Source organism: Nycticebus coucang, chromosome 7 (genome assembly GCF_027406575.1).
Source record: "Nycticebus coucang isolate mNycCou1 chromosome 7, mNycCou1.pri, whole genome shotgun sequence".
NCBI lineage: Eukaryota > Metazoa > Chordata > Mammalia > Primates > Lorisidae > Nycticebus > Nycticebus coucang.
This window is the reverse complement of record NC_069786.1, coordinates 134,790,205-134,816,471: the sequence shown is the minus strand read 5'-3', so window position 1 is coordinate 134,816,471 and position 26,267 is coordinate 134,790,205. Positions and strand designations below refer to the sequence as shown.

Here is a 26,267-nt window from a genome sequence, read left to right as displayed (position 1 = left end):
CAAGGAGACCCGAGAGACGAGTGAGTGTCTTTATTTAGTTCATTCATTCCAGGGTTCGTCCTGTATCTTCACACCTTACCCCCTATTGTCAAGACAGGTCACACAGAACCCCAGGGCCAAACCTCAGTCTTGCCCACAGACCACCATGGGGACAGGTCACCCTGCTTCAAAACCATGGGTCTCAAACACTTTTCAGGGCACAAGTAACTCTCATCAGACCAGAAACCATGAGCCATTCAGTAAGGCAGGCTGTCACTGCGGGCGCCTCCCTGGGCCTGGGCTCCTCAGAGCAGTCTGAAGCTCCTGTTTCACAGCCCTCTGTCCAATCATTCAAAACCTTCCACAGAGACAGCCCCTTCTTCTGGAAATATGCAAACCCAGACTACACACAGCCAACACTTCTACCTGCTGAAAAAAACACTCCACACAATTAAGGCATTCCGGGGGGAATTAGAGGGGAATAAAGCATTTATTAAAGTTACAATAACATATCAAAAATGTCCATCAAACTTTTGAAAGTTCTTAACTAGGCACAAGGGCAAAAACAGTCATAGTCATGGTCACATCCCAGCCGCTGCAGGCAAACTCACGTCACTGCCAAAGCAGAAGGGCCCAGGCTGGCAGAGCACGGTCTCCATTCAGCTTGTCTCCAGGCACACAGCAAGTTATGCCCACAGTGCCAGCACTGGACAGAGGGGCAGGAGCCGTGCAGAGAGCGTGCGGCAGGGTACTGCTGGCTAAAGCACAGTAGCAAACTGTGACTCTGTACGCACAGCGGGCCATGTTCATGCCACACTCAGCCAGATTCATGCAGACATTAGTGTATCTAATGTCTAAGTAGTATCTAAGAGATGCTGAAATCAAAGCTACTTAAGAAAGAGACCCCACTGCATTCCAGACACTGAACAATGACACGTGGTGGCCGCAGAGCTACCCCCCACCCCACACCTCCCTCTTCCTGTCTGCTGAGAATTTACATTACTTAATCCATCAGCTCTGCGCACTTCCCAGTCCATGTGGCCCCTCTGGGGAACTCTCCTCCCCACGAATCCCATCAGCCATGTATGTGTACACATAACTTATTTATTCCACCCTGCGGGAGTCAGTTTGGAAGAGGGAGGAGGAAAGTGAGGCATCAGTGAGAAAGACGGTCACATGCCAAAACAAGTACTGTTCCAGGAACGTGATCCGACACTGGCAGGGAACCCTGGTGGGCAGGACCAGTCACGAAGGGCCATGCAGGTGGGCGAGTGAGGAGGCCGAAGCCTACAGCCCCAGCACCAGAAGACCCACCACTAGAGCCACTGCCAACATTCAGGGTGCCACAGCCTCCCAAGGCCAATTAAGGGGCAGTCCTCACCAAGAAGGCCATACAAACTTCCTGTGTCTCCCATGGATCCAGGAGCAGCTAGAGCTCATCTCTGCATGGCCATCTGTGTCACCTCACACTCACAGCGACTCAGCACTTACCCTGGACCATGAGGTGGTAGAAATGCGGTGACACCCACCCTGCACAGACTTTCTCAGCAACATGCAAACACAGAGCACAGCTGGACCAAGGCTCCCTGACTCAGGGATTTCAGAGACAGGCACGCTTAAAAAGAAATTTAAGAGCTTGACAAAGAGTAACCAAAATTTTGTTCTGCAGCTAAGAGCATTCCAAAAAGCAGAAATCTTGCTCTGTACTATCACCTTCATCATAAACAAGGACACTTATCAACCAAATTAGGAAGAAAATAATCATCTCCTCAGGTTGAATAAATCTGACTCTATGAAGTGCTCACCATGTCATCCTCTTGTGTCCGCAGAGCTCGCTGTGCCCAACACCAGGCTGTCGGCCACAGTGACTCTGGCTGCACCATCAGGAACCAAGTGCAGGCCCTGACCCTCCCAGGCCACAGGCTCCTCCAGCACCAATCACCTTGACAGCATCTCCCCGGAGAACAGGGACACAGCCACAGAGAGAGCAGCCCGCCTATGCCCAGAGACTGCTCACATCCAAAGCACACCCATAGGCACGTGCGTCCTCCCACGCCACCACACAAAATCCCCAGGAAAGGCGAGCAGGCAGCCCGGACATCTCCAGTAGGGCCTCCACTGCTCACAGAGCCTCTTCCAATGTCACAGAGTCCTGAGCTACAGCACAGGGCAGAGCAGCCCAGCAGAGCTTTCCTTCACTTATCCCACTTGCTGTGTGTTCCTCTCCCTCTTTCACCACAACTTTTTTTACTTGAAGAACCAATTCATGGAAGAAGGAAAATAAAACTTAAAATGATACCACTTAACCCTATGAACAGGAACACAGTCAACATGAGGAAATTGCTAATTGCCTTCTCTTTTTAAAATTACCTGTTTAACAAGTACATTTTCTTTTCTTTTTTTTTTGCAGTTTTTAGCCGGGGCCAGGTTTGAACCTGCCACCTCTGGTATATGGGGCCGGTGCCCTACTCCTTGAGCCACAAGCGCCGCCCCCAACAAGTACATTTTCAACTAAAGTTTTCAAATATCAAAACAGAACATTAAAAGCAAGCATTGCTGCCTTAAACACTTTCCTGGAATAAGGCAGAATATAAATAAATAAATATATAAATAAGATGCATAATATGAAAGGTCACAGATGGTGTGACCCTCACCCAGTCCCCTAAAGCTAAGTTCTCAAGAGGCCTGTTCACAGCAGCTGAGGCCCACGACCGGTAGCCGCCCCAGGAGTGGGGACAGTCAGATGCTCCTGGGGTGGGCTGGAAGCAGCACCAGGCTTCCTTCCACAGATCCCCCAACCCCCTGTCCTGTGGAATGCTCTGGGCCAGCAGGCAGTAGCCTCTTCAAGGGCACCACCACATTCCCTTGCTTTTTGGGCCCCAGGACTTAGAAAGATGATTTCACAAAGTGCTCAACAGAGACTGCCACTCTCTCCTATTCTGTAACCATCCTTGCCAACAAAGGAAAAGGGGCTTCAGTTAAGTGTTACTAAAAACCAGGAGTGACCTCAGCTACCTATACTGTTTTCAGATTCATTCAGATTTATTTCAGCCATGAAATTTCAAAAAAAAGGCTGACCTTTCAAACAAGAGGCTGAAACTCAAAGTTGTTCCGACTCTGAAAACATAAGGAAAGGCTGGCTTGAGTAAAGAGCATCTGAGGCCAGGCGCAGTGGCGCATACCCGTGACCTTAGCGCCCTGGGAGAGTGTAGCAGGAGGCTCACTTGAGGCCAGGAATTAGAGACCAGCCTGGGCAACACAGTGAGACCTCACCTCTACAAAAGAAATTTTAAAATTAGCCAGACATGGTGGCACGTGTCTGTAGTCCCAGCTACTCTGAAGGCCAAGGTGGGACTCTTTGCAAAGCCAGAGTCTGAGGCCATGATGAGCTATGATTGTTCCATTGCACTTAAGCCTGGGCAACAGAATGAGATCCTGTCTCAAAAACAAATAAAATAAAGAGGAAGCTGAACAGTCCCCTGTAAATGAACAGCTGAGACCCCAGATCCCTGCAGACCAGCTGGGACACGCCACATGCCAGGGAGGGACCCATCCTCTGGCTCATTCTCTCCCCAGACACATTATCTCCCTGGGCAGGTCTGAGCAAGGCTCAGCTGTAAGTATCAATCCAGTCCATTCCTCCAGAGAGAGTCTGGGAAAGTGGATCCATCCTCAAGACACAAGCCCTGCACTGGGCACAGAAATGGGCACCCGTTCTGCTGCGCCCGGGCCCACGCCTCTGCCAGCTAGAGGTCACACCAGCACACTTGTGCGTGGGGATCCTGCACGGGCAGCATTCCCAGGTGCACTTTCCAAAGGGCCCAGAACCACAGGGAGGGCTGGGAAGAAGCCTCGGAGCTTGCCACTTACCCACAGCCCAGCTCAGCTGGAGAAACTGCCCTCTCCCACACTGAGCCAAAGGGCAGCAGGAAGAGAGGACAAGAGTTGGCAGAGCTAAGCAGGAAGCCAGAAAAAGCTAAAAGTACAGCAAGCTCACCCCTACCACTAAGAGCCCTCTCTCAGCCCTACCACGGTATAGTCACTGCTTACAGATCTCCAGTGATAAGCAGCCCCTCCAGAGCAGCTCAGTCCCCCCCGGTGGCTCAATTTTCCATGCAACCCTTCCCTTACTCCCTACAGTCCCCACCCAGCCACAGCCCAGTTCTGAGTCCACGAGGAACACGCCTCACCCCTCTCTCCTGGGCTGAATCCCCTCACCTCTGCCCTCTCCCCCTTCCTGCTTCCTGACTTCAAGCTCCCCTTAGGAACAGCACATGGCCCGCCCCCAGGACTCAGAGACCCAGCCCACATACACACCTACACAGCCTACAAGACATCCCTTCAGCTGCACGAACACCTCGGTGACCACATTTCCCTCTGAACAATGCTTTTCTGCTCAGACCTGCACACTCAGGCCAGCCACAGAGATATCCAACACACAGCCCGTCAAGGACATGTGAGGTGGGGGCTGGAATTACACTCTCAAACTGCAGAATACAGTGGCCAGACACTGCTGGACAGCTAAAAACACAACGACGCTAACAAATAAAACAATCTCATTAGCTCAACTTTTACAAATAGGATTTCTCTTATTATAGAAAATCTTAACGCAGATTTGAAAGCTGCTCGTTTCTTAACTATTTCTGAAGTCCAGAACCACCAAGGGTCTACACAATGGCCCTTGGGGGATTCAAATGACAAAATGTGACTTCACTGCAAACAGCAGCCACCTCTGTCACTGGCCCTCACACCGGGCACTGCCGAGGCTGAGACAGGAAGCCAGCCACACAGCCATCACTGTGACGATAATCCAGGACATCTCACTCCCCTGCCACCACCCCCAGCAGGCAGACCCAGACTTCACCGCTCTCCCCTCCTAGATTCCAAGACAAGTGAAAAGGACACAACCACCAGAGGTTCTGTCCACTGGACACCAAGGAGCCCAACTGAGCTTTCTGCTCTCATATGTGCAGGGACCAGGAGACAGGGCCTCAGCTTTCCTTCTGTTAAAACTGGCAGTGAACGCTATTGGAACAGTCCTTGCTCCCAGGGAAGGCAGTCGTTTACTAGCTAGCTCCATGTGGGTCTCCTAAAATCACTCCCTGTCTGGAAGGTCCCTCCGGTGAAAGGGCAGAAAGCTTCTGACAGCTGAGGGCATGATGAGGCACATGGGCCTGAGGACAGGCACAGCGCCTGGACCTCTGCGCCACGACCCCACAGACTGTGAGCAAATACACAGCTGAATCTGACACACAGCAGCCCGGAGGCCATCCTGGAATGAAGACAATTAATGTGGCAGCTCCACTACGGAAGCAGAATACTGGGGAGCAAGAAAAGGGCGTGTGACCACTATGACCAGGGCACATGCTGCTTAACCCCAGGAGCAGGGAAGGCAAACCAGCAAATTGGCGAACTGCACTTCTGTTCTCTACTCTGCTTACCGCAACTCCCTGTTCATCTAGATATTAGAAACTTTAATTGAATGATTAAATTGAGAAGTAGAAAAATAAATAAAAACAGTTCTGGAAAGTGCTAGGCGTCTTCCCTCTCCAGCTGCCCACACTGCACACATGTCAGAGCCCATTCCACCATTATGCAACTGTGAAAATCCAGAACAGAGATATTTAGGAAGAACAAAATTAAGTTTTCTAAGAGCCTCTTGGCTAATGATGACCAGAACTGTCCGATGGCTCAGCACCTGAGGTGGAATTACAATTCAATTAGAACAAGGCCATTTCTTCTCTACCAACAGCCAATAGGGATTCGGCCGGCAGCACGGGACACGGGTCACAGGTGCGAGAGTCGGTGTCCATTTTCCCTGCAGATCACCTTCCTCCTCACGGTAACCAAGGCTGCACTTGCTTTCTACTCATAAAGCAGAAACTTTTTTATGGGTTCTGGCAGAGGCAGTGAGGGGATCAGATGAAGCCGGTATTTGCCAAGAGCTCTTCTCACAGCCACGCGGCACAAACTCAGCAAGTTCCTGGGAATACCTGCACAGCCGGGGAAAGGAAGGGAGAGACAGAGGAAGGAAGATCAATCAGCTCCTACCCTGACCCTAGAGACTAAAGGCTGGCCATGACCGAGAACCAGGCGGCCCTGCTGCTCACTGGCCTCCACACCCTGCAGTGCGGGAGCCCCCAGAGCAGGGTCGCGTTCTCGGTCCCTCCACCTGAGGACGGAGCAGAACCTTCTTCACAGCCAATTAACCTGGGGCATCACTCACTGGAAAAGCCTCTCCTCCCTCCACTAAGTTAACGCCCTCGCCTGGTTTTCAACCTTCCTAATGCCGCGATGTATTTTCATTGTTACAAAGGGGTCACGACCCAAGGTTGAGAACCGCTGCCTAGACAAAGTTAGACGTGGTCAGTAAAGGCCCCAGGAGACGAGCAACTGACCCCCCCTGCTGTCAGCCTCTTCTCTTGGTCCCCTCTAAAGCTCCGCGGGAGCCTGGGGGATCGTCTGGACAGTACTCATGGGGACAGGAGGACAATTTTGCTCTGGGTCAAAAAACCCTACCCAAGTCTCTGCCTCAGTCACTAAAGTGGGTGATAAGGGAAAAGTCATGGATACCACTGCTGTTTTCTACCAGCAGGGTTCCCCACTGACCGCTAATCACTACTTTAAACAAGGTTCGACAAGAGCATGGAGGTTTTGTTTTCTTTATTTTTTATTTACTTATTTTTTTTGAGGCAGAGTCTCACTCTGGTACCCAGGTTGGAGTGCTATGGTGTGATCCCAGCTCACAGCAACCTCAAACTTCTGGGCTAAAGCGAGCCTCCTGCCTCAGCCTCCCAAGTTGCTGGGATGACAGGCACCCACCACCATGACCAGTTAATTTCTCCATCTCTAGTAGCTCAGGCTGTTCTCAAACCCCTGAGCTCAAGCGAATCTCCCACCTTGGCCTCCCAGAGTGCTGGGATTACAGATGGGAGCCACCACACCTGACCAACAGGAACGTGTTTTAATAAACTGTTTAGGGAACTCCAGTAACCAAATCATAATGAACGTAAGTTCTGTGGATCCCCTCAAGACCCAGAAGGGAAGGTGGGGATGACATGTAGCAGGAGGTCACAGAGGACACACAGGGTCAATTTCCGAATCCCAGAGAGGGCCTCTGATAACAAGACCAAACCATGGATCAGTTCCAAGCTCTCATGCTATTGATTTATTAATCCTTAACAAAACCTTTCCTCATAAATAAGAAAAAACGGACTTCATTATGACCAAAATTAGACACAGCTGCATCCAAAATAACAGTACTTGGGTAGAACTGAAGAAAGGGAAGAGAGGAACCTTACAAAATGGGCTGGCAATTTGGGTCAGGCCTCATTTAAAACCACATATAAAAGAAGTCACTATCTCGGCTCAGCGCCCTTAGCACAGTGGTTACTACCACTTAGGGTTCCAGCCCGGGCTGGGGCAGCTAAACTACAATGACAACTGCAAGAAGAAAACAGCCGGGCGTTGTGGTGGGCACCTGTAGTCCTAGCTACTTGGGAGGCTGAGGCAAGAGAATCGCTAAGCCCAAGTGTTGGAGGTTGCTGTGAGCTATGATGCCCTGGCACTTAACCCAGGGTGACAGAGTAAGACTCTGTCTCAAAAAAAAAGAAGTCATTGTCTCTAACAATTTGAGTCACAAAGCAGAGCAAAAAGATAATGAGAACATAATTCTAGGAACTCTGAGAACATACATGTACCTTTATAGATTTCCTGATATCTACCCTTGGTGTACAGGAATTTTAAAAGAAAAGATCAATCTCAATGACCATGCTGGAAAATTGCTAGTCCTCACTGAAGATTTTGGCCAAATCCTTAAGAGTTTGTTGGGAGTTTTTGAATTACTACACCTTCATTCATTCAACGGACCCAAACAGATGACAAGTCAGAGTTGAACCCAGGCCACTTACTTCTGGCCTCTCTGAAGACCTGCAAGGCCTCGGGGTCCACCTTCCTTCTGCCTCTTGCCTCTGGGCCCAGTGACTCCCACTTGACCAGGTTCAGGTTGGCTCCAAACTCCACCAGCAGACTCACAAAGGCGGCCTCACATCCATGACGCAGAACGGCATCCATGACACACCCAGGGGAGCCCCTGTAGAACCCCTGTGTGTTGACAGGACCGTTGCAGTTGAAGTCAGGGTTTGCCCCAGCCAGGAGTAGCAGTCGGAAGCACTGGAGGTTGTGGTAGGCCGCACTGATGTACAAGGGACAGACCACCAGGGAAGTGAGCCGCCGGGAGAACGGGGGCTGGACGTCAGCAGTCAGGTGGTAGTTCACATCAACGTCGGCACCATACCTGCAGAAGAGAGGGCAGTGAGGCCTGCAGCGGGCTGACCACAGCACACCACCACTCCACAGCCCCAGGGAGGCCTCGTTCAGTGAGGCCGGGAGCTGTGCGGACGGACCCACAGGTCACAAACAGCTTCAGTCTGTCCAGAAAGACAAGGAAGCAGGATAGAACCTGGAACCCACTTACACGAAAACATTCCTAGGGCTATTTAAACTATTTCAGAGTAAAGGAAGAAAAAAGGAAAACTAAAGGCTATACCACCAAGAAAAAGTACCCATTTTACTCATGAGTATCAATTTAAAAATCATCAATAAAATATTAGCAAAGACAATCCTAACGCACATAAAGAAAGCAGCAGACCATGACTTCATAGAGTTATCCAGGGACGCCAGGGCAGGTCCCATCAGAATTAATATAATCCATCAGATGAATAGTGGAACTAAGGGGAAAATCTTCTGATTTTCTCTTCAGAAGCAAAAAAAAGGTATATAACAAAACTCAACAGTTATGTATGTTTAAAAGTACTCAATAATAAGAGGCTCAGCACCCGTAGCATAGTGGTTACAGTGCCAGCCACATACACCAAGGCTGGCGCATTTGAAACCAGCCTGGGTAGCTAAACAGCAAGCACACCTGCAACAAAAAATAGCCAAGCGTTGTGGCAGGTGCCTGTAGTCCCATCTACTCGGGAGGCTGAGGCAGGAGAATCGCTTAAGCCCAAGAGCTGGAGGTTGCTATGAGCTGTGACACCACAGCACTCTACCAAGGGCGACATAATGAAACTCTTGTCTCAAAAAAAAAAAAGTAGTCAGTAAAAGAAAAGAGGAAGTGATGGCTTTTCCTTAAAAAGATAAATATATTCTCTCAACCCAGAAATAAGCATCTCACTTAATGAGGAATGAGAGACGCACCTGCTACAGATGGGTCAAAACGCACCCGCCGCCCCCCAACCTCTTGTGTGACCCGTGTCATGAGGCAAGTGAAAGCCGTTCAATGAGAGATCAGCAAAGAAGAGGAGAAGGGTCCCTGTTTTCAGAGGAAATACTCATGTCTGGAAAGCCCAAAACAAGGAACACAGAAAAATAAGGAACTAGCAATGGGAGAATTTATAAAAGAACAACGTATGACAATTAAGTTCACAAACTCGTCCTAGAAGGAGTGTGACACAGCTCAATGCTGAGTATCATTGTGGTCACCTTCGAAGTGCTCCCCTGGGAAGCTGTGCAGCACCTCCAGCACCCACTACACCCTTCAAAGCAATTCTGGAACCCTTTTTCTGGAATGGCCATCGGAGCTGTGATCATACCACACATCATCAGAGCTGTGTCCTTAATGTTATCAAAATGTCTTCCTTTCAATATTCCCTTTATCTTTAGGTGAAGAAAAACAATCACGGGGGTCCAGATCAGGTGAGCAGGGAGGGTTCCAATACAGTTATTTCTTTACTGGCTAAACACTCCCTCATACACAGCGTCATGTGAGCTGGTGCTCTGTCCTGATCCAAAAGCCACATTTTTCTCACACCAAGATTCTCAGTGAAGACTTTCCTGTTTCTCTGTCGGTGTTGACTGGGTCTGCTGTGCTTCTCATAGGCAGCCGACGGTTCTGACCCACAGTCCCATGGATTCTGCAAGGTTTTCATCAGTGCTGTGTCCCTGGCTGCCCTGACCTCTCTTCATCAGTGACACCTTTCTCTTCATTCAGAAAACATTAAATCCATGTGCACACTGCCATATAATCCCCGTGAACTTGGACTAACATGTCCCTTATTTCACTTCCACTCTTGCCAAGCTTAACGAGAATTTTGTTTGTTGCTCTAACTCAAGCTCCAGCATTCTTGCCACAGCACACAAAACTACGAAACAGCAATAAAGAACACCACTAGGCAAGATAACCCCCATCAGCACACACGCAGCCGTCATACACTGACATGCCAAGGTTACGAAACCTCGGCGTAGGAGGCACCTGGGAGAAATACTGCGGTAATAAGGGATTGGGAGAAGGGATCGTTGTCTCGTTACGAGAGGCAGGAGAACACAAAGCGTGTACATCACTGGGCAGCAGTCTCCACACGTGTGGCATAACCGGCCACACGCATGCCTCCATAGCGTCTGGAGAAGTTAGCTGGGGCTCCTCCTTTGCCTCTGCTTCTTGCTCAGAGGAGGCCTGACCAGTGTTCCCCTACTGAGACTGCTGCTGAGATGCTCGCTCCTGCTAATATTGACTGTGACTTCTGAGCTGCTTCGGCACCTGAGACCTGAATGAGACCTATTCCAATCAAGCTGGCGCAGCGGCCCATGTCCAGACAGTTGAGTGGGCCAGGGCTGGAGACCTAGAGTCCAGGTCTGACGAGGCCCTGGGTCAGGGTGTGAGACACGGCGTCACGGGCCCTGACACCTTGGCAAGCTGTTTATACAGGGCTGCCAACGTAAGCACATGGTACATGACGGTAAGTTCATGAACTCAATCATCAGACTTCTTGGACAGTTGTAAAATCAATATTCATACATACAAGTTCAAAGGTAACACAGAAGACACCATTTATGACAGCAAAATAAATTTTAAAATGACATATCTAAGTATAAACTTAACAATAAATGTCTAAAATTTGCATAAGGAAAATGATAAAATGCTAATGAAAGTCACAAAAGTAAACCTAAAAGAATGAGAAGACACACCAAAGTTTTAGATTCGAAGACTCAGCATCTTGAAGGTGTCAGTTTTCCTAACATTTTTTAATAGACGAAATTACCTTTTGCTTTATAAGCTAAATGCTTAGAGAAGGGCTACCTGCTCCCATTAAGGCTTTGCTGTTCCATCTTGTTTCCTCTTCTAAATAAACTTTATAATCAAACTAATGTGGCTCCAGGTACACTATTTTTATTTATTTACACCTATAATCAAATTATTTCACTCTAGAACTAGTATTTTCATTTACAAAATAAACTTAGGGGAAAACGACCTCTTAAACCAAATCACATATAGAAACTTAGTATATGGCAGAAGCAGCATCACAAATAAGCAATGAAGGGTGGACTTTTAATAAGTGCTTTTGGGATAGCTGAATATCCATATGAAAAAATATTAAAATTAAATCCATCCATCACAGCATACTCCAGAATAAATTCCAAATGGATCTAAATTTTAAAAGTAAAATATGAAACCATACAAAAAGTAGGAGAAAATCTCTAAGTAAAATTTGCCCAATTGTAACACAAAATACAGAAAGGAAATGTTTTCAACATGAAAAACATTTTTTAAACTTTTGCATAGCAAAAATTACATAAGCAATTGCTTTGTGAACATTTGTAACATTTTTACAATTGCTTTATAAATGCTTTGTAACATTTTCCTCAATTTTTCATTTGTTTTGTTTCATTTTTATGCAACATTTTCCTCAATCTTTCATTTATGTTTAATAAAAACATGTTAAACAAAGCATTAATATCCTTAACATATAAAGAGTTTCTAAAGGCAAAACATAAACATCTCTATAGAAAAATGAGCTGAGAGGCAGTTGTGGGAATGGCTCCTAACCACAGAAGATGCCCAGCCTTCCTCACAACAACAGAAATATAAATTAAAACCAGCCTGAAGCCTGTGTGGTCCCAGCACTGTGGGAGGCTGAGCTAGAAGTTTGAGACCAGCCTGAGCAATATAGCAAGATTCTGACTTTACAAAAAAAATTAAAATGAGCTAGGTGTACCCTGTAGTCTCAGCTCTGGGAAGGCTGAGGAGGGTGGGAATGGTTGAGCCCAGGAGATCAAGGCTGCAGTGAGCTATGATTGGGCTACTGCACTCTGACCGGGGCAACAGAGCAAGATCCTGTCTCTTTAAAAAAAAAAAAAAAAAAGAAAGAAAGAAAGAAAACAAAACAAAACAAATTAAAACTACCCTGATATAGCCCATCTCACCCATGAGATTGGGAAAAATCCAAAAGTTTATTGACCAGGCTATAAGGAAATAGGACGTCTCATTCATGGCTGGGACAATGCAAAATAGAGCCATCTCTATGGACGGGAATTTAGCAATTGCTACAAAATTACACATATATTTATTCTTTGATTCATCAATCACAATTCTGAGACTTTAGTCCTGAAAAACATTTGCAAGACTGTGAAAAGATGTATGCACACAGCAGTTCATTAAAGCATTATCCCTAATAGCTGAAAACAGGAAAGCTTCCAGGTGACCCTCAGTGGGGGCTGGTTGAATGGACAACAGCTCCCTGGTAGGAAGCAGCACTGTACGGCCATGCAGATGAGAAGGGCACACCCCAGAGCACCCCATGAGTAAGGAGAAAGGCAGGTGGCCGGAAGCTACTGCTCACTGGGGGGCAGAGGGCAGGGGACATGCCCAGGTCACCAGCAGGACAGCCTCACACAGCTCTACACAGTAGACAGGCACTTCCAGCGCAGTGATTCCTAGGACTGTTGTCCTCTCGACCCCCAGTCATGGCCTCTCACACAGGGCAGGTGCAGGAGCCCCTTTGGGAGCTTCCCTCTCCGCTGAAGCCAGGAGTGAAGTGGGACCACACTAAGAGATGCCCAAACATTTAACTTCGTGGTGCAGGGGTCAGCCAACTACAGCAGGGAGGACAGCCTGGCTCAGAGGGTCAGACCCCTGGCAAAGTGACGAGGGTACCTTCCAAGGGTGGCTACATGGGTGAGGCACGTGCAGGAAGATCTTTCAGCGAACTTCCAGGGGAATTTCCCCTTGCCCCTTCCGATGTACGTGTGACCTTACCTTGACCTAGTCGGAGGGCCTGCAAACAGTGACAACCCAGGAGCAAGAAGCACTGTGGAGTCCAGACAACATTTTCTACACAGAAACCTGGGCTCCTTGGAGAAACGGCCGATGCTGGGACTGGGACAGGCAAAGTACAAGGTAAGCCTGCATCTTGTCATATAAGAAAGGGTAAAGGGACATGCTAAACGGACTCAGGGGTGGGTTAAAGCGGCTACCAGTAGCCCAATCTGAGATGATCTGAGCATCAAAGTAACAATAATACTAGAGTGTAATTCACGGGATAATGTAAAAAACCGTGAGTCTACACTAACATAAATAAATAAATGAACAAATCAAAAACTTGAGATGAGGAACAGACCACACACATGGTTGCAAAGTACCTCTCCACGAAATACTAATTACAGAGGTAAAGAATAACTTTACAACAGGGAAACCTGGCAGACACTGACTTAACCAAAAGATCAGAGTGAGTCTCAGAACCAGGAATGGCACAGGAGGGACAAGAGCCCAGCCTCAGCTCTGGGAGACTCCCGCCCAGACTGTCTGTCACCTGCCTCTAACTGGAGGAAACTTTAGACAGCCAGCACCTGGTTTCTTGGGCCTTCACTGGCCCCAGGTGGTCCTGCAATGTCTCACAAGTTTTGTCATCACCTAAGTACTTCATCTGAATAGGAAATGGCAGTATGTAGCAGTGCCCAGGGGCCCGGAAGACAGAGGGCGCGCTGCACAGGTGTGGTAAGAGGCCGGCCAGCAGTCCCGGCCAGCACCTGCACTTTCTAACTGCCTCTCCAGCTCCATTCTGAGTTCTAAGAAACTTGCCCCTGGAACCCACACTGCTGTTCTCAGGCAGCAAAGGCCCGAGGACAGACACACAGACCAACACACTCTGGTGACCTCCTCCAAAATGGACGAGCAGCAATAGCAGAAACATCTAAAACACACATGAAACCAGCCAGAAACTGATATTCCATTTCATATACCAAACCAATTAAGAAAAGGAAAGCTAGATTTCAAGTAGTGACTGTTTTTTCTCCCTATTTTTAGGTAAATGTCTTCTGAAATGTTTGTAATTTTGGGCAAAATGACAATCTTGTATTAGCTGAGCTGTGGGAAAGATAGACCCTCAACCACTCATAAAAAGATGCTGGATAAGATCCAGTTCATTTTAATCCTGAATATTTTCCAGATTCCTCTATTGCTTTTAATATCACTGGCAAGGACCCACTGGGACGACTCAATAAATCAATATAACTTTTGCACATACAGAAATATCACTCCTTACCTTTTTCTAAAACATGAGCAATGTATATCAAGGGAATTTACAAATAAAATGGGGGTTATTTATAGAGGGACAGAGAATTACAACAGTGAAAGATGAGAGCTCCGCCAAAGAGGGAAACACAGGGGCCAAGTTCCCTTATTCACAGATATTATCTGTTCAGTAACTTCACTGTATCACTCTCATTTTCCAAAGTCAATTACCTTGAAGTCTAGAATACAGAAATTTTTCAATAGAATAATATGTGTTCTTGGTACCTCACTGTAAAAGTAATGTCCAGCACTCCAGTGAGGGTGGGGGACGTCTCAGCAATGTTTTCTCAAGAAGAACATCTCTGTGTGTGTGTCTCAGTCAAGCCTGCAGGGAACTCAAGGCAGTTGTGCATCATGAACTGAATGAAATGCCCAAAGGGCTTTCTGGAGCTAAGGTGAATTTCATTGATTGGTCCTCCTCAAAAACATTTCCAAATTAATGATTTACATTCTCCAAGATGCAGAGATGCAGGACTGAGGTGGTTTATTATCTGGCTAGAACTCCATACAAAGAAAAAAAGCTTCACAGCTTTTTCATCCTCTATTATCACCACCTTATTACTCTCATGTACCCTCCCAAAAGCCAAGTGTATAATAGCTACTTAACACATAAAACCTTCCAATGGAATAAATGTAATCCCAGAGTCTAATTTAAAAACCCCGTGCTGTGCTAGGCAAAAGGAACGCCAGGGGTCTGCTCTTTAGAACCACCTTGACTGTGGCTGGGAACCACGGAACCCTTTCCTGAGCCTTCTCCACAGTGAAAAACTCCACTGACAATCAGCTCCCAAATGGTACCCAGCCTAACCACAGAACAATCTGGACTCTACAGCAAAGGAAGGATAAAAAGCATCTTTGGTAGAAAGAAGTTGCTGGAAACATGAAAAATGAGAACAATCTGCTTCAAACAGAAGACATAAAGGGAACCAAATAGGACTGTAAAAACCTTCCAAGACAGAAGAGGAAAAGCAAAGAAAACACTGATCACAGAACAGAAGATATCAAAAAAAGGAAACTGCTGAGAAACAGAAAGATAAAAGAAACAGACCCTAACTAACATCAGCCATAGCAACGTTAATGGTATTAAAAAAACGAAGAATCCCAGCAAATATTTCTGCACGAGCATACACAGAGCTACTACGGGTAAACGAAGCATTTCATGACGCTGTATACATGAGCCGTACGTAAAACCAACAGGACTCTGCTGTTTGATAACAGGCATAATCCATAAGCAGGAATTTTATGAGCTTGGTTAGCATCAAAACAGTCAAAGCAAAAATTATTTGAAACATGAACACACAAGGAGTGGGAATCTGACAAATCACAAAGTATAGAGAGTAAAAGACTTCTCTCTCTTAATTTTTAGTAGAGCCAGTGCCAAAAATGTACAACTAGAGAGAGGGGCTCTGAGTAAAGTAACTCAGGTGAGCACACTGCAGCCTGCAGACACAACGCCACAGCCACGTGCCTTATTCCAAGCACCCACAACAATGCAGTCTGACACCAATGAACAGTAATGTAAAAAAACGCAAAGAATCACCAAAATGGACACTGTGTGGCTCACGTTATCTGAGCACAATACGATAAAATTAGAAGTTCATAAAAAAATGTTATTAAAACTTTATCCTCCATAACTCTAGGAACAAAGGAAATCAATTTCAATTTCAGCTGTTTACAAAGTAAGGAAAAAACTTAGAGGACATGGCCAAAACTATAGAAAAAGGTAAATTAGGCTCGGCACCCATAGCTCAGTGGTAGGGCACCGGCCACATACACCGAGACTGGTGGGTTCAAACCTGACTCAGGCATGCTAAACAACAACAACAACTACAACAAAAAATAGCCGGGCATTGTTGGGGGCGCCTGTCCTCTCAGCTACTTGGGAGGCTGAGCAAGAGAATAGCTCAAGCCCAAGAGTTTGAGATTGCTGTGAGCTGTAATGCCACAGCACTTTACCAAGAGCGACATAATGAGACCCTGTCTCAAAAAAAAAAAAAGATAAATTAATAGCTTTACCTTTCATGACCTTTTACCTTGAACTTTTACATTATTAATCAAGAAAACAATGAATAAGCTTCAACTCAAAAGGCTAGGAAAAAAATAAATAAAAATCGAAAACAAAGATATACACAGATTAAAATGAGTAAGTAGGTAGAAAAATAAAACTGATAAACATAAGAAGAGTTCTTTTAAAAGGCTAGCAAAGTAGACGGAGGCTCTGAAGAGCCATCTGAAAGAGAGGAAGAAAGCAAATACAGAGAACCAGCCGTGAGAAGGGGCTGCAGGGCCGGGCAGGGCGGCACTGACCTGATGAGGGCCTGCAGGATGTCCGCCCTGCCCACACGGGAGGCATGGTAGACCGGGGTGCTGCGATGGTGTCGGCTTCCGTTGGGGTCTGCGCCAGCTTCCAGAAGGATCTGGGCACTCTCCAGGTGCCCATTCACCACAGCCACATACAGGGCAGTCTGCCCCTTTACGTCCACCAGGTCCACCTCGGCCCCCTTTCGGATAAGGAAGTCCACACAGCTCCCGTGGCCCGCAGTGGCTGCAATCCGCAGTGGTGTACAGGGGAGCCAGCCACAGCACCAGACGGACTTCTCATTGATGCGGCTACAGAAGGGCACAAGGAGGGGGCTTGTGAGAGGGCCAGGACAGGCCAGGCTGCAGATACTGCCAGAGGGGGCCATCACATGAACAGCCCTCCCTCCGCTGTAGCAATGGCTCCACCTATGCTCTGCCTTCTGAAATACTTCCGTGTCTCCCCACTGCTAGACCTGTGTATGGCAGGGCTGGCATCAGAAGCCCCGTTCCAGGGCAGAGGAGTGTAAAGGCTCAGGCAGGAAGATCAGCTCTGGAACTAAGACGTCTGCTCTCAGATTTACAGCCCTGCGGTCCAGAGCACCACCTTTTACAAAGGAGGCAGGGTCTACAGGGAGATGGTGCATGGTGAATAGCACACACACCTGGGAATCCAGGCCAGGGTGCCCAGCCCCCTTTTTTTTGCAAAGGCCTGAGACTGGGAGTCTCACTGGGCTCAGAGTCCTCCCTGGGTCTAGGTGACCACTATGGTCCCCCCATCTCTGACATAGCACGGATGACAGCCTAAATGCATCACAGAGGTGGCGTGGGGGCACAGGAACAGCAGCACATGGAAACTGTCCAGACATAGCTCTCAAGGACTGTGACAATCAGACTGCAGGTGCCCAGACCTGCTGACCCACCAGGCTGGCATCAAGGGTCAGTTCCCCCTGCCCCACTCCCACGTGACTCAGAACAGAGCCAGTGACCCAGAGTGTGTGGGAGGAGGCAGCTCCTCAAACCAGCCCTCGGGTTCCTCCTTCAGCTGCAGCAGAGGCATGCCCACAAACCCACCACCCAGAGTAAAAGGAGACACACCGAGCCTGGACATGAGAAGAAACGGGACAAGTAGGGCTTGGAAGGACTACGGGAGGACTCAGTCTGAGACCTAGCTGAGCTCTGCTCTACGATTACTTCTGCAAGTTTAATTAAGGTTTTCTCTGGGCTTGAGTCATCCACATTAAATATTTGTACATAATCCATCTGTCTCTGTATGATGATCCTTTCTGGTATTTTTAAAAAATACTGATACCTGCTCTGATGAAATAATACTACGACACTAGAAGGAAACAAACATAATTCCTAGACTGTTACAAATCCTTTTCTTGGGAACTATCCAAAGGAAAGGGGTAGCATTAGCTGCAGCATCAACATCAGTGATGGCCTTTCTTCCATCACTGCCATCCTAGTGCTGAACTGGAAGCAGAAATGCGGGGAAAACAGAGGAGTTTCTGTTGCAGTAGAGTTCAAAATCTACCTGGACTCAAGTCTGAAGACACACAGAACCATCACTGGAGAGTGCAGACTCCACTCGCCCAGTGTCCTGAGCAGGGACACAGATCAGCATGAGCCCAGGGCCATGAAGGAAATGCTGGAGCCAGTCTGGAGGACCAGGGGATTTGGCAAGCAAGGTCAGGGCCTACCAAAAGGGAGATCACCCATCAAAGGGGAGATGGGACAGTTGCCTGAGGCTGGAACCTGGGTCTGGAGGCAGGTAACTGAGCGCCAGGGAAGCTAGGGTGCAGAGGGTGCCAGGTGGAAACAGTCAAGGAAGGTGCACGCACAGGGTGCTTGACACAGTGCCACAAGAGACAGAGGACAGCCACCACTGAAGGGAAACATAAGAAAGCTGGCGCCCAGAAAGGTCAATGACAGAAGTGGACCTGAACTCGGACTCCCCACTCACACTGTCGAGCTGTCTCCTACAACTCTGACCATGCTTCCTCCGTCTGTTTTCCTCCCCACCCTCTACGTGGAACATGTTCCTCTTAGCACCAGGGTCTTCATCTGCACGCTGTGAGCCTCGGCTTCACGCAGACCCATGGACGCCGGGTACCTGCTCCAGCTGGGCGGCGGCACTCACCTCCGGTAGCTCTCCTCTTGCAACAGGCTCCTGAGGGTCTGGAGGTCCCCCACGTAGGCTGCGTCATGGAGCCTTGTGTCCTCACAGTGCTCCAGTGGATGGTCACAAAACTGCTCCCGTAGCCACTCCTTCAGATTAGGACCTGCGCTGGAGAGAGGGGCTCCTGTCAGCCCTGCCAGACCTGGCCAAGGCCGGCCAACAGGGGCCACCATCTGCACAAGCACATCCTCTATCGGCTACTCTCAACATCTTAGGAAATAGGCTGGGCGCCCGTAGCACAGAGCCAGCCACATACACCGAGGCTGGAGGGTTCAAACCCAGCCCAGATCAGCTAAGCAAAAATGATAACTGCAACAAAAAATAGCTGGACATTGTGGCAGGCACCTGTAGTCCTAGCTACTTGGGAAGCTGAGGCAAGAGAATCTCTCAAGCCCAAGAGTTAGAGGTTGCTGTGAGCTGTGATGCCACAGCACTCTAACAAAGGCGACATAGTGAGACTGTGTCTCAAAAAAAAAAAAACATCTTAAGAAATAAATCTCAGAAAATGGGAGAACGTTTCCCTTCTGAAACCAGCACATTCCTGACAACAACCTTGACAAGCATAACCTTTAAAAAGCTGATGGGGATGGGAAACTATAAGCTAAACCTAATTTAAGAATACAAAAGCCAAAAGAGGGTTGCTTGAGCCCAGGAGTTTAAGGCTGCAGGGAGCTATGATGCCACTGCACGCAGATGATAAGAAAGCAAAACAGCCTTGCTGCTGATCTGCAGAAAGTCTGAGTGGTCTGGACAGGAGATCAACCACCCACACCACCACCTTAAGCCAGAGCCTATTAAGCCAGAGCCTATTAAGCCAGAGCCTAATCCAGAGCAAGGCCCTAACTCTTCAATTCTAAGAAGACTGAGATTGGTGAGGACGTTGCAAAAGAAAAGTCTGAAGCCAGCAGAGGCTGGTTCACGAGGTTTAAGAAGCCATCTCCAAAGTGTAAGATGCAGCAGCAAATGCTGACGGAAAAGCTGCAGAAAGTTACTCAGATCTAGCTAAAATCACTGACGAATAAACAGATTTTCTTATTAAGAGAGAACTAAGTCAGTAGGAAGGAAGATAGTGAAGATTCAAGAGAAAGGGGAAAAGGGAGTATCTGGAGAAGGGCTCAGAGGCGAAGGGATCGAGGAGCCAAGCGGGACAGGAGAGTTTACAAACAACAGATTTTCGATGCAGATGAAACAATCTCCTGTTAGGAAGAGATGTCATCTAGGATCTTCACAGCTAGAGAGAAGGAAGTGCCTGGCTTTGAAACTTCAAAGGACAGGCTGATTCTCTTATTAGGGGCTTAATGCAGTTGGTGACTTTAGTTGAAGCCAATGGTCATTTGCCATGATCTATAAATGAAATAACAAAACCTGAGTGACAGCACCTCTTTATAGTGTGGCTTACTGAATGACTGAAGTCCAACGTGGACACCTACTGCTCCGAAGAGATTCCTTTCAAATTACTGCTCACTGACAATACATCTGATCACCCAAGAACGCTGACAAATACATGGAGAGGAATGTTTTCATGCTGCCAACACAACAGCCAATCTGCAGTCCATGATCCATGAGTAATTTTCACTTTCAAGTCTTACTATTATTGAAGAAATACATTTTATAAGGCTATAACTGCCATAAATTGTGATTCTTCTAATGGATCTAGGCAAAGTCAATGGAAAACCTTCTGGAAAAGATTCACCACTGTAGATGCCACTGAGAACATTCAATGATTCTTGGAAGATCAAAACATCATCATTAACAGCAATTTGAAAGAATCTGACTTTTTATTCCAACCCTCATGGACCAAGGGATCCAAAAGTTTAGTGGAGGAAGAGCCACAGGTGCAGAGCAAGTCACCTGGAATTAGGAGTGGCGTCCAGCCAGGCACAGAGGCTCACACCCATAAGCGCAGCACTTTGGGAGGCCAAGGTGGGAGGACGGACCACTGGGGCCTCAGAGTTCACGACCAGCCTGGGCAACATAGAGAAACTCCATCTCTTGGGCGGCGCCTGTGGCTCAGCGGGTGGGACGCCAGCCCCATATGCCGAGGGTGGCAGGTTCGAACCCAGCCCTGGCCAAACTGCAACAGAGAAATAGCCGGGCGTTGTGGCTGGCGCCTGTAGTCCCAGCTGCTCGGGAGGCTGAGGCAGGAGAATTGCCTAAGCCCAGGAGTTGAAGGTTGCTGTGAGCTGTGTGACGCCACGGCACTCTACCGAGGGCCATAAGGTGAGACTCTGTCTCTACAAAAAAAAAAAAAAGAGAAACTCCATCTCTACAAAAAATTTTAAAAAATTAAAAAATAAGAAAAAAGAAGTAGAGCCTGAAGACATGGCTGAATTCCTGCAGTTACCTAATAAAACTTGAATGAAGAGTCGGTACTCATAGATGAGCAAAGAAAGTGGTTTCTTAGGATGGAATCCACTCCTGGTGAAGATGCCGTAAACAGGGTTCAAGTACCTCAGTGGTTACGGTGCCGGCCACATACACAAAGGCTGAAGGGTTCAAACCCAGCCCAGGCCAGCTAAACAACAATGACAACTGCAACAAAAAAATAGCCAGGTGTTGTGGCCGGCGCCTGTAGTCCCAGCTACTCAGAAGGCTGAGGCAAGAGAATCTTTTAAGCCCAAGAGTTTGAGCTTGCTGTGAGCTGTGATGCCACAGCACTCTACTAAGGGAGACAAAGTAAGATTCTGTCTCAAAAAAAAAGTAATGACAACAAAGGATCTGCAATATCACATAAACTTGGTTGACAGAGCAGTAACAGGGTTTGGGAGGAGGGACTCCAATTGTGAAAGAAGTTTGTGAGTAAAATGCTATCAAACAGCTTCTCATGCTACAGAGAAATTTCATTAAAGGAAGAGTCAACTGATGTGGCAAACTTCAATGTTGTCTTAAGAAACTAGTTGGGCGGCGCCTGTAGCTCAGTGGGTAGGGCACCAACCACATACACTGAGGCTGGTGGGTTCAAACCCAGCCCAGGCCAGATAAAACAACAATGGCAACAACCACCACCACCACCACAACAACAACATAGCCAGGCATTGTGGTGGGCACTTATAGTCTCAGCTACTTGGGAGGCTGAAGCAAGAGAATCATTAAACCCAAGAGTTTGGGGTTACTATGAGCTGTGATGCCATAGCACTCTACCCAGGGCAACAGCTTGAGACTCTGTCTCAAAAAAAAAAAAAAGAAAGAAAGAAAAAAGAAACTGCACAGCCAGCTCTACCTTTAGTCACCACCACCTTGATCAGGCGCAGCCATCATCAATATGGAGGCAAGACCCTCCACCTGCCAAAAGCTTACACCTTGCTGAAGGCTCAGATGATCATGAGCACTGTCTACAAAATCATATTTTTTAATTGAAGTATATACATTGTTTAGACACACTATTATCACACACTTAATGGACTACTGCATAGTGTAATGTAACTTTTATGTGCACTGGGAAACCAAACAATTCGTGTAACTTGCTTTACTGCAATATTTGCTTTACTGCAGAGGTCTGGAACAAGGTCTGTCTGTCTGTGATAAAAGGGGATCAACATCAGTGAGGATGGAAAAGAGTATTCAACAAATGACATTTATAGAATTACTGCCTTACTTGGAAATACCTGAGTTCTCTACCTCACACCATAATCTGAAATAAAGCTCCAATAGATTAAAAATTTTATAAAAATTACATAGATAGCTTTATGGGGGCAAGACATAATTGCAAGAGGGACTTTACCTAACAATTGCAATCAGTGTAACCTGGCTTATTGTACCCTCAATGAATCCCCAACAATAAAAAAAAAAAATTACACAGATAGTTGTGTAAGTAAAGAATATAAACTCAGGCTGCTTGGATTCAAGTCCCTGCCTTGCTGTGCTATCCTAGCGTGAGTCCAAGCACACAGTTATAAAGCACACCCCTCCATGAGCAGGATCTTTCCAGATGCTGAAGCTGCTTTTTATATTCAGATTAAATCTCTCTTGAGTACCTCCTATACAGAAGACTAAGCCATAGGTACAATAGAGTGATGTCCTTGCCCTCTAGGATTTGACAGTTAGTGGTTGAGGTCAGACACAAAGGCCACTGGCTGTGGGCTGGACAAGGGTCCACAAACACAAGGGTCCCTCAAGCTGATCTCACACCCAGACCTGTAGCAGACCAATGGACAGATACACAGCCTGGAAACAGCCCTGCAAGGCACCATCCCAGGCCTCCAGTCACTAGTCTACACTGTAATTACCCCCATAGTTGCAATTATAATAGGGTGTAAAAGTTCAAAGCAAGGGGCGGCGCATGTGGCTCCATGGGTAGGGCGCCAGCCACATATACCGAAGGTGGCGGGTTCAAACCCGGCCCTGGCCAAACTGCAACAAGAGAATAACCGGGCATTGTGGCGGGTGCCTATAGTCCCAGGTACTCGAGAGGCTGAGGCAAGAGAATCACCTAAGCCCTGGAGTTGGAGGTTGCTGTGAGCTGTGACGCTACAGCACTCTACCGAGGGCAACAAAGTAAAACTCTGTCTCTACAAAAAAAAAAAGTTCAAAGCAGGAATGGGACAGTTTGAGGACTTTTGCTGAGTCCTCCTACACTCCCAACACCCACCCACTGTCCTCTGCACAACCTACCCCTGACCCAGCTCAACAGAGCTGCAGAATCTTCCCCAACTCCCCATTCAAAGGCAACTTCAAGTTTGTGTTTTGCTAGTAATTACTCCAATGACAACATAATTACCCCACTGATAGAACTTAAGCCTTAACTGAACATCTTTGTTGCCCCTCCCCCTAGACCTGATCCTGAATAACAAAACAGCCAGGTACATAGTTATAGAAAGGAGCCCTGTCCAGAGGGTAAAGCCAGAGTTTCTCACACAGGACTCCTCTCTATACCAGGAGGTCTACCAGTTCCCTTCCAACTAAGAACCTCTCATTCCATCTCTCGTCCTCCCAGGACATGGCATCCCACATTTTAAGGTCCTGGCTGTCCCTGAAGTCAGAGTCAATGCTAACCAAAACCCAGTCTGGTATATGCTGTCTGACTTGTTCTGGTCACTGTGGTATCCTCAGCAGGGTCCAGCCAATGGTAGGTCCTCAACAAATCGCTGAGTGAACAGATGGAAGGAAGGAGGGTTGGATGGATGACAAGGCTACTTGCACTAGCCTTCAAGTCAAATCTTTTGCGATTTGTTGCGCACTTAAGAGAGTAATAAGAAAGAATAATAGAATTTTTGGAGAGTACTCTCTCCAAAGATACAGATGAGGATGTAAAGTCCAGAGCACACGAAGGCTTTGACAAACATAACAAGCTCAAAAATTGGGCAAGGAGGGAATCCCACCACCGAGGACCTTTCCTGACTGCTTCCCCTGCCAATTCACATTTGCACGGTAGGAATTTTTCCCGGTGGAGACCCTAAGAGATACGACTGTGTGTGGTGATGGGTGTGAGCCTTGCTCGGTGCTTCTGCTGGTGGGCCACGGGCCCCTGTGCAAGCTGTGTCACTGACAGCGTCATCGCTGTCCCCAGTCTGACGGGGGTGAGCGGCTGCCCGCTGTACCACCAGTGGGCGGCGTGACCTCTGGGGGGCTGTCCTGATCCGTGCGCTCAGAACCGGAAGATGACCGGCACCCTATGTTGACAGCTGGAGCCATATCCAATTCGCCCCAGGTACCGGGCCGGCAGCAACAACACAACTCCACGGGGAGGAAAACCTCTCACGCGAGGCCGAGAACAGTGCGCGCGTCCATGGCCGGGTCGTCCCGCAAGGCGAGCGGTGCAGACCCGACCCCCGGCGACCGGGCGCGGCCCCTGCCTGCGTCGCGGGCCTGGACATCCCGGGACGAGGACGCGGAGCCTCGGCAGGGCCGCCGGGCCAGCCCCAGATGTCCCCACACGCCCCGCGGCCCAGCGGCCGCGCGCACGTTACCTGCGGACCCCAGACCGGCCCGCCTATCGGGGCCGCCGCCCTCCGCCATGGGTGCTCCGGCCCTCGGCCAGCCGCAGCCCGCCCCCCACCACTTCCGGCGCCGCGGGCCGGGGGACGCGTCAGACGCGGGCTTCCGGCGGCGGGCGCCTTGCCACTGGCTTCCGGTGCCGCGCGCAGAGCGCCGGGCCTTCGCTTCCGGCCTCGCCGCCCCGCGGGAGGGCGCGCTGGCGCCTGCGTAGGGCGCGGGCTCCCGGCCGCCTGCCGCCTGGGCCACAGGCCGCGACCGGGTTTGTAGAAAGCGCAGCGCGACCCGCGCTCACCTGGGCGGAGCCTAACGTACGCGATCCGGGAGTTCTGATTGGTTGGACCCGTCCCCGCCCCGAGAGGGGGCGTGGCTTTCTCGACGGGTGGGCGGGGCCACGTGTGGTGCAGGGTGGGTTTGGAATCCCACCCTGGTGTACCGCTGTACCCTTCCTCCTTCCGGCCATGAACACCCGAAGGGTGGATGCGAAGGTGCGGCTATTGCACCTGGTCCTTGCGATTGCACCTGTTGCCCGCAGCAGGGGGTCTGGGGTCGCGGCAGCCTGTGGTGGTGGATGAATGCTCCCCAGAATTCCTTCCGTGAAGCTGGAGATCACACGGAGATCACAGTTGGTATCTTACAGCCCAGTGCCTGCCTCGGTGTGTTGAACAAATGAACAAAGGAGTAACTTTCCTGGCACACTCCCAATTTCAAATATAGCACCGTTGTCAAACCATGTATTGATCTTGGTTCTTAAGCATGCATTCCCTTGGCGCCTTCCATTCTCCCCACTACAGAGGGAAGGACTCCGTGGGAGAATGAAGACCCCCTTGGATTTTGGAGATAGAGAAGTACAAGATGCAGCAGGCAGAAGATTGACAAGATGGGAGGCTCAAGCCCCAGACAACTGGGTGTGACTTACTGTCCTTATGTTGTAACACACTAGACTGGAGTAAGAAAAGCCCTGCATGTGGGAACCAGTAATTCGCAGGAGCCACCCCTCAATGTCCATGCTGAGGCTGGTCTCCATAGGGCCCAGAGACATTGGGTGGGACTGCCTGGGTGCAGACCTGGCAGGCCCTGCTGGGTGTTTTTGTTTAGGGTGGGGGGAACGGGGAGCAGGGTGTTACCTGCACTGGTGCTTGGGCTTGATAACAGCGGAGTGCACCACTGGCATAAGGAAGTGGTGATACCACTGAGGCTGCCTGGCAGGAGGCCAGGCTGTGCCCAGCCCACTGGCCGTTGGCTGCACAGTGGGAACTCCTGGAACTTCAACCCACTGAAGCCCGAAAACTACCCAGTGTCTGTGAACAGATCAACAACAAAATGCAGTACATCTATGCAATGGAATGGTGTTCAGCCTTAGAAAGGAAGGAAATGTTGATGTGCGCTGCATGGGAATGGACTTTGAGGACACTGAGCTGAACAATAAAAGACAACTACAGTACAGTCACATTCGTAGAGACAGAGTGGGGTGGTGCCAGGGCCCGGAGAGAGGGAGCAATGGGGAGTTGTTTAATGGGGACAGAG

At 48.6% G+C, this 26,267-nt stretch overlaps 1 protein-coding gene across 1 annotated transcript; it reads right to left on the bottom strand.

The window, feature by feature from the left end:
* Positions 1-26,267, bottom strand: ASB1 (ankyrin repeat and SOCS box containing 1). Its single transcript, XM_053597727.1, has 5 exons — positions 24,716-26,267; positions 18,771-18,912; positions 16,637-16,939; positions 7,890-8,275; positions 1-5,972 (listed from the first exon to the last, which is right to left on the bottom strand). Exons 1-5 carry the CDS (start codon positions 24,762-24,764, stop codon positions 5,845-5,847), a joined length of 1,008 nt encoding a protein of 335 aa, XP_053453702.1. The 5' UTR covers positions 24,765-26,267; the 3' UTR covers positions 1-5,844.

What these genes read in the sequence shown, in the direction of transcription:
- ASB1 (XM_053597727.1), bottom strand. Translation starts at nt 24,764, where the DNA reads ATGGCGGAGGGCGGCGGCCCCGATAGGCGGGCCGGTCTGGGGTCCGCA. An exon ending in CAAGAGGAGAGCTACCGGAG is followed by an intron (nt 16,940 to 18,770) that starts GTGAGTGCCGCC and finishes GCCCTTCTGTAG; the next exon opens with CCGCATCAATGAGAAGTCCG. An exon ending in ATCCTGCAGGCCCTCATCAG is followed by an intron (nt 8,276 to 16,636) that starts GTCAGTGCCGCC and finishes TCTCTTCTGCAG; the next exon opens with GTATGGTGCCGACGTTGATG.